The sequence below is a fragment of the Athene noctua genome, chromosome 28 (assembly GCF_965140245.1).
Source record: "Athene noctua chromosome 28, bAthNoc1.hap1.1, whole genome shotgun sequence".
Taxonomy (NCBI): domain Eukaryota; kingdom Metazoa; phylum Chordata; class Aves; order Strigiformes; family Strigidae; genus Athene; species Athene noctua.
Window position 1 is genome coordinate 2954591 of NC_134064.1, and position 14096 is coordinate 2968686.

General features: G+C 43.0%; 1 protein-coding gene across 4 annotated transcripts in view; it reads right to left on the minus strand.

The window, feature by feature from the left end:
• LRRTM4 (leucine rich repeat transmembrane neuronal 4) overlaps window positions 1–10805 on the minus strand; it is a 227540-nt gene extending 216735 nt beyond the window's left edge. For 2 of the 4 annotated variants that reach the window (XM_074928470.1, XM_074928468.1), the window contains exons 1-2: window positions 10156–10805; window positions 6529–8075 (exon numbers count right to left, since the gene is read on the minus strand). In XM_074928470.1, coding sequence (XP_074784571.1) covers window positions 6529–8075; window positions 10156–10159 — 1551 coding nt within the window. In that variant the 5' untranslated portion in view covers window positions 10160–10805. Of the gene's footprint in view, window positions 1–6479; window positions 8076–10155 lie in introns of all 4 variants that reach the window. The other 2 variants (XM_074928469.1, XM_074928471.1) reach the window with 2 other exon arrangements.
• Between the last annotated feature and the right edge of the window lie 3291 nt (window positions 10806–14096).

The window sequence follows — 14096 nt, forward strand, 5'->3', positions numbered from 1 at the left end:
GATGCAGAGATCTACAAGCAATCTAAGCTTATTTGGCTGCACAACAGGCAGATGTGATAAAAGCTGATTAGTGTCAAAAATGTTTACTGCTGCAGCCCATCTGTGTTCAGTCCTAAAATACCTGGCTTGAAATGACCAAATACCAGGATGTTAGTAGCGCTATAAACACAAATCACACAGAAATTTTGCGTGTCAAAATGTTTACAGCCTGGATAGCGTGAGAGAGGGCTGCAGGCTCCTGGATGCCAAGCAGCTCCTGTGAGGAAAGAGCGAGCAACCTGCTGAGCAAACCGGGAGCCCATCTCGATGGCAATAACACACCTGCGGAGCGGAGACCCCAACTGTCCTCCCCAGGGCTTTGAAACATCCCGGTTTCTTCTACCAGGGGCAGAGGGCCTGCCAAATGGAGTGTGTGTCCAGGAGCATCACTGCAAGAACCAGAGGAAACCAGCAGCGGCTCGGGGAGCTCCGTGCTGGAACAGCCTGCGTGGTTTAGGCTACGGTCTTAACAGCAAGAATCAGGTCAACTCTATTATTCTGATGGAGAGTTTGAGAAATATTTCCAGCAGCGGAATACTTACTAATAAGATTGTTTGCCCCTTGTAGAGTGTGGGTTTTTTTTATTTTTTGGTATGTGTTCAAAAGAAAAAAAAAACCATAAATGAATTGGTTCAACAGATTTCTTTGCTATTTCTGTTAGTGTTCTCCCTCCTGGCATGAGCTACATAATGGACTAAAATCGATTTTTTTTTCTCCTCCTTAAAATACTGGCAGCACATCACAGAGTTTGAGCAAAAGCAGAAGAAGGGGTGAGAGAAAGGAAAAGAGAGATGGAGAGGGCAAACTGCATCTGTCACAATTCCAGCAATGCAGGAATCCTTCACAGTGCCTCAGCAACAATTATAATAGAAATACAAATATTTTCTTCTCTTGTACAAAGCTTTTACAATGCAGCGTCTTCTCCATTTGAACAGTCCTCACTGTGCATAACTCAAAACATGAAGTTTCTAGAATGTGGCAAAAATCAGGGGAAGTAGAAAAAGAAGTGATGAGAAGGCAGGGAGATGATAGGCAATGAGTTACCCCCCACCTTGGCTGGATGTTGTATTTAAGACTTTGAATCCTCAGTGCAATTTCAGAGTTCTGTCAATTAATTGTCAGCCTCCAGATGAGACATAACGGAGCAAACGTAATCCCTGAAATGTGGTTAGGGAAGTTCCCCAACCTAAGTGAAAATCTGGGAGATGTGGGTTCAGCTTCTTCCTTTGCCGCTGAGTATCTGCATTATCTGAGAACAAATCACTTTCAAGGTCTCAGCAGCACCTGTATTGCAAGACCAAATTTCAGACAAGCTAATCTCTCACCCAGGCACCTTAATAAGGACTAAGAAAGACTTCCAGAAGTGTTCAGCATCCTTCTGCAGCTCCCTTTACAAATTTACAACCAGCATCTCAATTGCTGCTGATGCACAGCTGGCTGAGTTCTTCCGGAAATATGGCCAGTCATTTTGGTAATATCTTCGGGAAGTCTCACACTTCACAAGTGCTGAGCCCAGGAAAATTTGCCCCTGTGCATTTACTGCCACGTCACTAGTACTTCTATAGCACAACTGCCTGTATACTTGCAATAACAAGTATGCAACGCTAACAAAGGCTCTGAATGGTAACAAACACAATTTTCGACCTTTGGTGCTAACCCTGAAGACATTTCTAAAATCTGCCTTCTCCTCGAACTTCTCACTGGCCCCTGTGCCTAAAAGATTTCACCTCTGAGCCACTTCTGACCTCTTTCTTCCAGATATACAGCATTGAGGAAAAGTCCTACCAGCTTAGCCTTTGCTTACTCTCCCAATACAAACATAGAGCTTATGACAGTTTCCTTAGATTGATTCACCCTTCAGTTTACAACTCAGGCAAGAACTTAAGGTCCATCTATAATCACAGAGGTGGAGAAAAAGAGGCAGGGAAGGAGCCATGGGACATAAAGATATAAGAAAGCTGAATTAACAGTGCCCATCGTACTGTGTTCCAAAACAGAGTGACTTGAAAGTCACCACCACTGCTTTGGCCCTAAAATGATGACAGTAGGATACATACTTAACAATTACTGCTTCCCATACTCCTCACTTATCACATCCCATGGTCTTCTCTTTGTAATGTACTACCTGTGGAACCACCTTCCTTTTGCACTTCCCCAAGCTATGACCAACTAACACCTCTGCCATGAAGGCCTTGTTAGGTAATCCTTATAAAAGCATAAGGCTGATGAGAAAAGGAAATAAGATCACTGCTCTTAAAAAAAAAAAAAGGGAAGAAACAAAAAGAAAAAATCTGAAAAAATCTGCCAATCATTTCATGACTTCTCTCATGGGGTTGCAATAGCCTGTAAGCTCACACACAGCCCCTGGGCAGCCCTTCCAAAGTTGAGTTACAGAACCATGAATGTCCTTGCAGAACTGGAACCTTGGACTAAACTGTATCTGGGCCATGGAGATTATTTTGTTTTTTCCTTTCTGCATCTTGTTCAAAACAACCCAGTAATGGTGTTTAACAAATAAATAATAAACAAGAGTTGCATGCCAACATTTCCTTTTAAATTAGGCTCAAAGGGAGGAGGTCAAGAGCAGTCCACCAAGTCTGCATAAGTTGCATTCCTTTATCAATCTATTTCTTCCCACCGGCAAGAGGGGAGGAATCGGAATTTCAAGTGAACGTAATTTTGTGTGACTGATTTAGCATGTACAAATACAAGTGGCCACTGCCCTGGTTTTCCCTCCAATGGAAACCACGGGAGCATCACAGCAGAGATGTACTTGCCTGTGAGCAGGTGGGTTAGTTTGTCAAGCGCTGGGGTATTGTTAGACATTGAGAGGCGAAAGTGTAAAAAGTAACCTCACAGGGTCTGTGTCAGCCATCTCTCAAAGGGCTTCACATCAACTGTGCTCAGTTAACACAGAAAAGATGTTCACTTGTTTGGCTCGTTGTTGTTTGGTTTGTAACTGCCAGCCTGAGAAAGAGGAGATGAATAACCTTCCAGTGGAAAGCAGGAAACATTTTTGTAGCAATGTTCCTTCTCCCCATATACCTTCATAGTGTGCTATATACAGATATTTTGTGTGTGATATGTATGAAATACGTGATATTATAGCTTGGTTTATGAAATTGCTTTTTATGGCTCCCAGATCTTCAGCAAATGTACAAATAAATATGAAAGAGAGAGGGAATAAGATGCACATGCACAAAGCAAAGCAAATACCAGAATGAGATAGCAGCAGTCTGCTAACTGGATGGTGGGAGCCAAAATCATAAGCATCCAGTTATTTTAGAAGCCTTTGCCAATAGACTAAATAGAATACCATAGGCCAGGTGTCAGTGATTATAATCCCACTGATGCCAAGAGAGTTGCTCCCGTTTACAGCAAGCCTGACTTTGGCGCTCTCTCTGTAGTACACGAAATAATTCATAAAGCACGGACTTGGAAAAGCGGCCGTACAAACCGTCCCCACAACTCCCCTCCCTGCAGCGTGAGCGCCCGACGCCGCCCTCGTCCGCCTGCGTGGCTCGGTGAGATGCTACAAACCCCTCTGAACTTAAACCAACAGCAAACACTCTCCCTGCCAGCGCGCGGGGCTGCTGCGCAAAAAAGAAACCTGCGTAAACACCCAAGGGTGTTATTTCAAGGCCAGTTCTGCCATGGAAAACAAGTTAATGGAAGAGATGAGCTGGATACTTCTAAAAACAAAATCATCCCTGGGAACATAAGAGGCACGCTCGCACGAGCTCAGAAACTGTTCATTATCACCCAACTGATCAGCGACAGAGGATGTTCCAGCACCTTTTCTGGGTTAAAATGGAACCGAGCCACTATTTTTTTCCTGAAAGACCTACAGTTTTTGGACACCTTAGCTGCTTACAGGCATGGGTGTGGGTAGACATCTGAAAGCAGACAATCATTTGAAAAATATTACTAAAAAAGTAAAATGAATAAACTCGTAAGCAATGAATTCCAAAAGCCTGCCTGTCTTCATTTTCCCCTCTCAGTGGTCTGTTTTGGGGAGAAAGCTCAGTTCTGACCACAGTGAATGAGCAAGTCAGACCGATGGGAGGATGGGCCCAAGCTATGTCTCACTTGTACAGAATAATAAATAGTTTTCCCACAACTATGTACATCAGGGTAAATTAGTAAATACTGAGATGTTCCATTTTCTGGGTATTTTTCCCCAAACATAAAACCTTTCCACTGCTGAAGACACTACGAGGATTTCTTTTCTTACCATTTTTAAGTACCGTACAGTGCATATCTATCCTTTTACAAGTGGAACCTTGTAGCTATGGAGACAAAGAATGTTAAATCCAAGCTGAAGATAGTATTTCAGTGGGGGCTTATGGTTGCTACACGTGCCTTCAGTGATCTGCTGTTTTCTGTCTCCTGAAGCCTTCTGTGCTAATAGCCAATGCATACTAAATCGCCACGCAAATACAGAGTGTACTTTCTACCAGTCACTCTCGTCTTCAGTACAGTCCTACTGACTTACACCGTAACCAAGAATCCCACAGACAACCAACAAGCAGCTTGAGTTCTGTAAAACTGTGCACCAGCTTAATTTAACCTGAACGGAGCAGCAGAATAAAATTGTTCTGGTGCTGCAACAGCACCTGGAAACCAGGCGAACTGGGGTCCCCTTGTGTTTAATGCTGTGTGTAACAATCGACATGAAGAAATGATGCCACATTGGCCTTCTGTAACTAGACCTACCAGGACTCTTCAACTTTTTATTTATCTGCCATAATCCAAATTATCCGAATTTCAGTCTCCCAAACAACATCACACATTCTCCATCTTCTGTGCACTACAATCAAGATCCAAATTCAGTTACAGATTATGGTTCCATTACATGGACTTTCAGTTATAGTGGAGATTCAGCTGTCTTCCATATCATCTCGGTGTAAATTAAACAGCATTTTATTCAAGCTAGTGAAACTTCAGCGGTGTTACACTTGAGCACGAAGAGGAGACAGCCTTTCAGGTCAAATTTTTGGGACAGCCAGTGAAAATTCAAACTAATTTTGTTAGCTTCTCTTACTTTCTACCTGTGCTGCTAACAGGAAGCAAACCTCCACACCTTCATTCCCATGATACTGGTAGAAATGACAAGGGTATGACGGGTGGTTCTCATTTTTGAAGACAACACTGCTCCAGAGAAAGCAACCCCAAAACATACACCTCTTGTGTTTGGGGTTTTTTTTCCCCTTCCCCTCCCCTTAGCTCCGTGGTCCAAAAGGAGCTGGGGATTTCAGGTGCCAAATATGAAACATCTTGAAGATGCTCCATTGTCAGAAAGTGAAAACATCCACTTCTAAACCATCAGGATCCTAGAACTGCAGCCCGCTCAGCGCTGCTCATCTTTAACACACCCTTCATAGCACCCGTCTGTCAAAGACGTCAAAAATCTACCGCAGTCAAACCCAATTTGCATAAATGGATATGACTAAATTTCAACAGGAACACGAAGCACTCTCAGGTAGGATGCCCACAACCAAGGAAACAAAATCAACCAGGGTCCCTAATACCACCTCACGTGCAGGATGAAGTAACAAGTGCTGAAATGTAATTGCGCAAATCCTCCTTACCAGGTATAAATAAGTAATGGCATCCACAAGTAAAAACACTTCTTACATACACATTCATAGAGTCATTGGACAATACAGCAATGAAAAAATACATTCTTTTCTTGCCAAAGCTGAACAACAGTCTTCTAGAGCTTTTCCTATTTGTATTTCCCATGTTGCAGAGTCAAAACCATAACATGGCCTTAAGCGTGTGAAATTATTAACTCCAGTAAAGTTGTCTCTCAAGCCAAGCCTTCACTGATCACTAAAATAAATTTAAAAAAAACCCCCAAGAATCCCCCTCTCCCAGCTCAGATATCTGCAAATGCACTGTTTGACTCGGGGCCCTTACGAGGCTCAAGCTTAAAGAGCTCAGTAAGGCAGCTCGTGCGTTCCTGCCTCTCCAGGAAAACAAGTGCGTGCCTAACTCTAAGGTTGTGCTGCGGTCCTGCTGTCCCTTGGTTTCCTCCTGAGCCAGAGGAAAAAATGCAGAAAATCTTTGGCATTATCTTTAAATAGGCCATAAACCCCTCAAGATTTGACATGGGGTCTGGAGTAAAGAGGTTTCCATGTTTATTTTTAAAACAGAAAAGGTTCTTAAACTCCTCTGTTTCTACATTAAAAATGACTCTCTTGTAGCACTGCTAATAAAATGGGTGCAAACAGGAGGAGAATAACACTCCAGATGCCTTTACCATGGTTGTTTCCTTCAACTTAATCTATTTTTTTAGTAAGTTTGAATTATTCAAAATAATCACCATCGCTTCCCTGTTGTTATTTAATGAGATAACCTTTCATACTGAGCAAACCCAAAAGCAAAAAAATCTCATTAATCTTTCTAGTGTTTAGAGACACCTCAAGAGCATTTACCTCTCCTTCCCAGCAGCTGAAATGGTTTTAGGAGGATCATGGTTCATACCTCGCATTCCCTGGAGCCAGAGATGGTATACGTGCAGGGCCCAGATCCATTAACCGATACATCCATGGTCTCAGAGTTTGTTGGCTTGTAGTCCACGTAATACTCCTGTAAAGGGGAGTTCATTTGCCTTTCAGACTCTCGGGCCTTTTTCCTGCGCCTCTTCATGAGAGAGTGCTGCTGGAGCTGTTTCATGCTGGCTGGGTAGCGCTTCCACGACACGTAGATAACCAACAAAATCATGGCCACGGAAAGAAAGAGGGCCACGCTCCCAGCGATTATTTTGTGAAAGGAAACGTGCTCATACTCTGGTTCCACTCCAGGTGTGGGGAGGTCTGCAGAAGGGCTTGGCATAACCGATGTCAGCTGGTTGCTTTCCAGTTTGGAAATGGTAGGTTTAGGAATGAAGACAGGTCTCTGGGGGGTTTTGGGTGCCTGGTACGATCTTTCAGTAATCACCACCTGGATTTCAGCACAGATATTATATGTTTCCACAGCATCGCTCACTTTTTCACCCTGGATATGTTTAGGGCCTGCACATATCATAGTGCTTTCTTTATTTCCCTTGAAATTCTTAAGCCAAGTAAACAGCGGGCAAATGCTTCGAGTACATTCCCACATATTTCCGGACAGGGTGATGGAGATGAGCGAGATCCAGGTATTGATGGTCTCCTGAGAGATGTTGGTGAGTTTGTTGGAATCCAGGTTCAGCTTCTGCAGGTTGGGGAGGCACTGGAAGGTCCCAGGCTCTACCCCTGTAATGTCATTTCCTGATAAATCCAAGTTGTGCAAGGAACTCCAAGTCCACGTTAACCCTTGGCTAATAGACCGGATCCTATTCCACTGCAAATAAATCGAGCGAAGGTTGAAGAGGCGTGGAAAGTGGGCAAAATTGATCTTAGAAAACTGGTTGTGCTCCAAGTGGAGCTCTGTCAACTTCAAAAGGCCAGCGAAAGCATTACGGGATAAGCTCCGCAGGCGGTTGTAGCCCAAATCCAGAAAGTCAAGGTTGCGGCAGTCTTGGAAAACTCGGATGGGCACAGTTTTCAGCGAGTTGGACCGCAAATGCAGGATCAAGAGTTTACGAAGGCCCTTGAACTGCTCAGACTGCAACACCTGCAACTTGTTGTAAGAGAGGTCCAGATTGCGGAGGTTGGGGACCGGGTGAAACGTTTTGTTGTGCAGATGGGTAATTTTGTTGGAGCTTAGAATTAATTCCTTCAGCCTGCGGATCCCCTGAAATGCATCCTCATCCACGGAGCTGATGTAATTATGGTCAAGATAAAGCCATATGAGCTGATTCAGGCCCGCAAACTGATTTGATTTAAGCTTCTGAATGCTGTTGTACCGTAACGATAAGCCTTGAGACCCTCCAGAAATATTCTGAGGGATGTCTCTGAATGCATGAGATTCGCAGTACACAATCTTGCCATCGCATCTGCAGTTCTTGGGGCAAGCTCGCTGAGCCCCCGCAAGCACAACAAACAGCACCATAGGAAGTAGCACTAACACCACACTCATGCCTCTCAGCTGCTTAATTAAATGGAAACCTACAATATTAAAAAGAAAACAAATGTGCATTGTAAAGCTATTAAAATAAATCGCCAACAGATTACTAACGTCAGTGGGGGTTCTAATAAAGCATTAGTGAAGCAGAGGATTTTGAAGACAACCTGTTCGCCTCCTGTCTTGCACTTTTTGTTGTGCAAATTCCTGTCCTTTGAGTTTCTGGCTTGCCATCTCTCCTACCCGCACCATCACCAGTAGTACTCTTGTTATTCAATTACTTTTGTGTGATTTATGATCCCTTAGAAGGACCAAGAGCCTGTTCTCTATTCGCTTTTCTCCTGTACATCATCTCTCAATGTAGCTGGTATATCCTTATCGCTAGATGCTGAGGTTTAACAATAAACATATTTGTCAAGTCACTGTGCTGAATGCTCCATAGTGCTGGAAAGGAAATGAGCCAAAGCTTCTGGTATTTACTTGCTGCTAAACGTATTCCTTAATAAAAGCAATTGCAAGTCCAATTCCTCCAAAAATCCCTGCAAAAAGTGAGGAATCTACTTATCATAAAGTTTGATCCATCTTTAAAATGAGTATTTATTGTAGAATCAGACAGTAAGCAAAGGCTCTACTTTCTGCACCCAAGTGATTTGTTTACAAGAGTAGGTTTACTCATTATTTTTATGTACCTAAAACATACAAATAGATGCACAGAAAGAAGTTCAACCACACACAGAAGCACAGCACACAACGCTAGTGTGGGACCCCAATACCAAGGTAATGTAGAAGACATGTTTCTTTAAGATGATTCATAGTCTTAACACACATTAATTTAAAGTTATCTCCATATAACTGCGAATACCTAAGCATTTAGTATTTTGTACAGACATTACATACTCTGTGAAAACATACTCGCAAATACTTACATACAAACACTGCCTTAGGAGCAGCAAAACACAGAAAGTTTAAAGGGGTCTATTTCTATTTCAACTCCCCTCTCTCTTCCACAGATCTACTGATTTTAAGATTTTGCATTTGAGATGTCAAATTTATCATGTAGTAGCAATGCTGTTACACGAGGACACTCACATTTTCCACATTCTTGGAATAATTATGACAGGGAGTGGAGGGCTTGTCAGAAAATCCAACATACATACGCACGCTTTCCTTAGCCTGTAATAATTTTAGGACTGGTGCCTCTGTCCAGAGTTGCAATCTTGCTAAGGATAAAAATGCATTCTTCCAACAGGAAATATTTTAAGGGCCGGTATCTCCTCGTTAAATAATTACTTTATTATTCATCACACACACAAAACCAACCCTGTGCTGCAGTTATTTAATCCAATTTTAAACCAGGGGGCAATCTGTAAATTAATTCCTAGTCTAAAATGTCCCTGACTATGTGTCTCTGCCTTTCACTTTAATGGTTAGATTTTTAATTTAAATCCTCATCTTTTGCTACAGCCTCTGTGCCAGCAGCAGCCAGCTAGAAATATGTTCTGGCTAGTACAGACTTGGGGGCTGGGGGGAAGGAAGGAGGCAAATAAACCTGTCACACTCGAAAAAAATAAGACTAGCAAATGAGTGCTGGAAATCTAGCAGCAATATTAGGGGTATCTTTTCAAAGACCAAACAAGCCTTTTCAAAACCACCTATGCAAGAAAATCACCCCCTCCCCTTTGCTTCCCACATACTGCAAAGTGTTAACAGTGCTTTCTGACAGCCTGAATAATACCACTACGGGCTCATCGAATATGGATTTAAATCCAGAAGAAATTGTGTGTGAGCGTGCCTCATGCATACATGTAGTTATCTATACGTGTGCAGGTGTGTGGGTGGGCTGCACAGACAGCCAGCGTACTCTCTACAGCCCTTAACTCGGTGCATGCATTTACAGATTAATTACATACAAAACCACTGCAGGGGGAAAGGTGTGTATGTGCGGGGGGTGGGGGGGAATATATGATCTAAAAATACAATAGCAAGTACAGTGAGTCACCTGGCAAAGGAATGCACTGCTGCTGTTTAGACTGTTTCCCCCTCTTGAACAGCTAATAATCCAACTGAAAAATATACCATGCAGCTGCAGCTGTGCTAACAAACAAACAAGAAAAGTTCACTTACCCATCCTTTTGTCATCAACAAACGTCCTCCTTCTCCTTTCTCCAGCTGTTTTCTTCTCTCTCCTTCCTTTTTTTGCTTTCCCTTTGCCTCTCCCTCTCTCTCTCTCTCTCTCTCTCTCTTTTCAAAACTGGTCTCTTTTCTTTAAACCATCAGAATCTTCATGTCACAGCACGGTTGCCACTCACATCACCGCCATCCAGCGTGCATGCCAGTAACCCACACAAAGTTCCCTAGAGAGGACAAGCAAGAATTTTGGGGATGAGGAAGGGAAAGGATAGGGAAGGGGTTGGGGGTGGGGAAGACAGGACGAAGGATGGGGGGAGTGTGTGGGGGGGGTAGGGAGGGACTCTAAGCTCTGAGAGCCATTGTGTAAGTCATCAGAGAACCATCAGCATTAAGTGGCAATCAGCAAGTAAAAGCTATAGCAGACCACGAAGGTAAACCAACTTCTCTGGGAGAAATAAAAAAATCTTTCCCGGTACCTAGCATTTGTCATTCTGCTGCCTTTTGCCATTCCCAGACACAGCAATCCATCCTCCAGCTTCCCAGTTCCTGAAGCAGGCAGGCCTCCTGTGCTGTGCAAGACCCCAGTTTAAAAGCTATGCAGGACAGGTTTATCCATTTAGCTGGTCAGGTTTAAAGTGTTTTGTAGCTGTGCTGAGAGGCAGCTCTTGTCTAATTCAGAAGGCTTTCCAGAGAGTGATGATGCTTTGGAGCTTGTTGGTGCTAATGTTCTAGTTTGTGATACACTGAGTGCCCTCCACTGGAGAAAACAGATCACACATTAAAGGCATGAACAAGTGATCCTGTCATTGCTATGCAGACTTTCTTCCTTCAGAAAAGAAAATTAAAGACACAGTATTGCCTTGCCCACCATCATCCCTTCCTGGACCCTTTTGCCTTCTCTGGATTCTTAAACGTTTATACTGTGGATTTTCTGGCAGAGGGGGCAAAGCACCAAACAAAACACCTTTTCCCTGGGTATTTAGCAACCTCATCTTTTTCTAATCCATCTGACCTGCGCATTTTTCTTGAGCAAATTCTAAACTGTTTTTCTTTTCCTGTGTTCAGAGGGTGAGAAGAGGGAAAGGGATGTTTGCATGTTAAATGTGAAAGTCATGTCGAGGGGGGGGGGGGGGGGGGCAGGAAACGTACAGACCGATCAATCACACCAAAGACGTTTAATTGCACACATCAAATCCTAATGGAAACACGCGGAAAACAGCTTGGTGGGTCTTTTTGAATCCAAGTGCCTTTTAGTCAGAAAAATACTGACTTTGGTGCACAACACAGAACGGAAGCTGCAGAATTACTGACACCGTTTTTTCTTCTAAAGTCCCGTTCTCCCCTTCTCAGATGCAGGGACTCCTCGCAGCCAGGAGCGCTGGTCTGGGCTTCAGCTTGCGGTGTGACCCTGGGTCTGACACTTGCAGGGCTTTCACCTCCTGCTATCTGTCTGGCTGCCCGACTAGGGCTGGAATTAATTCTCAGGCAGTTGAACAGAAAGATGTCCACGGGCTGTGGAGCAAGTGCAGCAGCAGCTGGGGTGCCCGAGCCAGCTCTGGTTAGCCCTGCTCCCCCCAGGCAGCCTCAGGGGAGCCCCCACCAACACGCAGGGACAGGTTTTTGTTCCGGAGCAAGCTCTGGTTTCTCAGAGGGCAGCACTGTCCTGGTCCCTGACTTTTTTAACCCGGGTTCCTAAAGCATTTGGATTTGTGCTGTCTGACCAGCTTCTCCCTCCTCTCCCTGTGCTACACAGACATCAGGTATTTTGAAAACAATTCCCCACCCAAATCTTGAGTTTAGGTGCCAAAATGGTGGAAATACTTTTATAAAGTCTGTCATGAGCTGACCATTATGGGTTGGGTTTTTTGTTTGTTTTTTTTTAAATACTTCCCATTATGACTAAGAAGCACCCTGCTCAGTGTTTTACAGCCCAATATCTCTTGAGGTTTCTAATAATCATAATTCCACTCCATAACAAAAATGAAAATTGCACAAAACTCAAGGTCAGAATCTGAGCTCTTTTGGTGTAGTTCCTTATTCCTGGCTCAGATAAAAAGATCATCGCTTGCCTCTGCAACCTATTCCAAACAAAGTCACCTCTGCCCAGCCCCAGTTCCAGGTCCCCTGCAGGCCCTCCATCAGAGAAGAAAGACTGGGACAAAAGCTGGGGCAAAGTAGTTCAACTTGATTTAAAAAAAATAAAATCCATAAAACAATCCTTAGAAGCCAACTTTTCATCCCCTCTATCTTTGTCCAGACTGCAACATCTCAAACCCGCTTAATAAAAAACCTGGGTTTGTCTGGTTTATTATAAGGATTTGTTGCTATCTATAGATCAGAGGTTGATTTCTGTAAGAAAAATATTATAATTGATCACTATTTTTATTCCAAAATGGCCAGCAATACACACGCCTCCCTCAAAGAAGATTCAGAACTTTATCATATATGATGTTGAGAGTACTTTTTTCCCCTGTCTCTGTTAACTACATCTGCATTACAGTCAGTATCACTTTAGCTAGCATTCATATTTATTCATGATATAATTTCCTAATAAAGGTAAAAGCTGAAGTGTGCAGTTATAACACCTTGTATTGATGATTCTCCAGGAAGAGTCCATTTGAAACCCTGCCAGATCTGAGAGTGAACTGAGGAATGTCTAAAGAAACTCCACCAATTTTTAGGGGATGTGTCTTCCTTTTGATCCTACGAGAGCTGAAGCAACATTGTCATAAGCTGTCCTATTGCCATATACTTACTGAGACTCAAAATCCCTACATTCCTACAAAAAGTTTTAAATAATTTTGTTTTCATAAAAGTCCCGTGACACTGTGATGGAAGATCTCACAAATTCCAAACCAGAAAACTTTAGTACCTGAGCTATAACCAGGCAATCTTTCATTCAACAGCATAAATACCATGTGTGCGTGTGTCCCTTTTTTTTTTTTTTTTAACATTTTTTTATCAAATAAAAAACAAAACCATTTGAGCATTTGCCAAAGGGAAAGAAATGGGAAAGTTTTAATCAGTCTAAACAAGTGACACTAAAAAGTAAAAACCTCACAGGAGAAAGGAGGATGAAAACGCCTGTCTGTGGTTTCGTTGGGTTTCTTTAGAGCAGCGAGAGGTTCGAGATCTCCGCGCCCAGCGCCGAGGAACCTGACGTGTTCTCAGTGCTCAGCTGATCCTCGTCCAACCGGCATCGCCACCTGACCAAGAGTTACCTAGATAAATGATCCATACTAATAAGTTTGTGTGTCATGGGATCTATTGTTTTTCTTCCAGGACGATGCATCTGTACATGTCTAATTAAATTTCTGATCAGTACTAACAGTTGTGATTATTTTTTCTATCTGTATCTGTCAAGTGTGTATACACACACACACACACACACACACGCACACAGAGTATGTTAACACAAGTATGCCTGGAATTTTGCCTTGAGCCTTTCAGCCTACCAATTTGCTTCCATGCACAAATACTTGAAAATTAACAACAATAATATTTACGGAGTATATCGACTTTCCAAAATGTACCAAGAGCACTCACAACCTACCAGTAAGGAAGAGAAGAACGTATCTATACTTTACTGCAGTACCAGCTGTTGAGTTACTGGAGATTTCCTGCCCTGAATAACTTCTGCTACTACTATCATTGGGAGAACTACTACTGGAAGAAAGCAAGCTAAAGCTCTTTGGCCAATTTCTTGGTTTCTGCCTGCAGAGACCTCTCAGGTTTGCACTGCTCCTGTGCAGTCTATTCACAATACTCCTTAGTGAGAAAGACACGAGAAAAATAAGCAGACTTCAGAGGTTCTTGGGCCTGTCCAACATTTACAAAGCTCATGACTCAGGCAGCAAACGGCATTTTGTATTTCCCCTTGAGCTACTTAGCCATTAAGTTGTATTCGAGCTGCATTTTCAAGGCTTTACAAAATC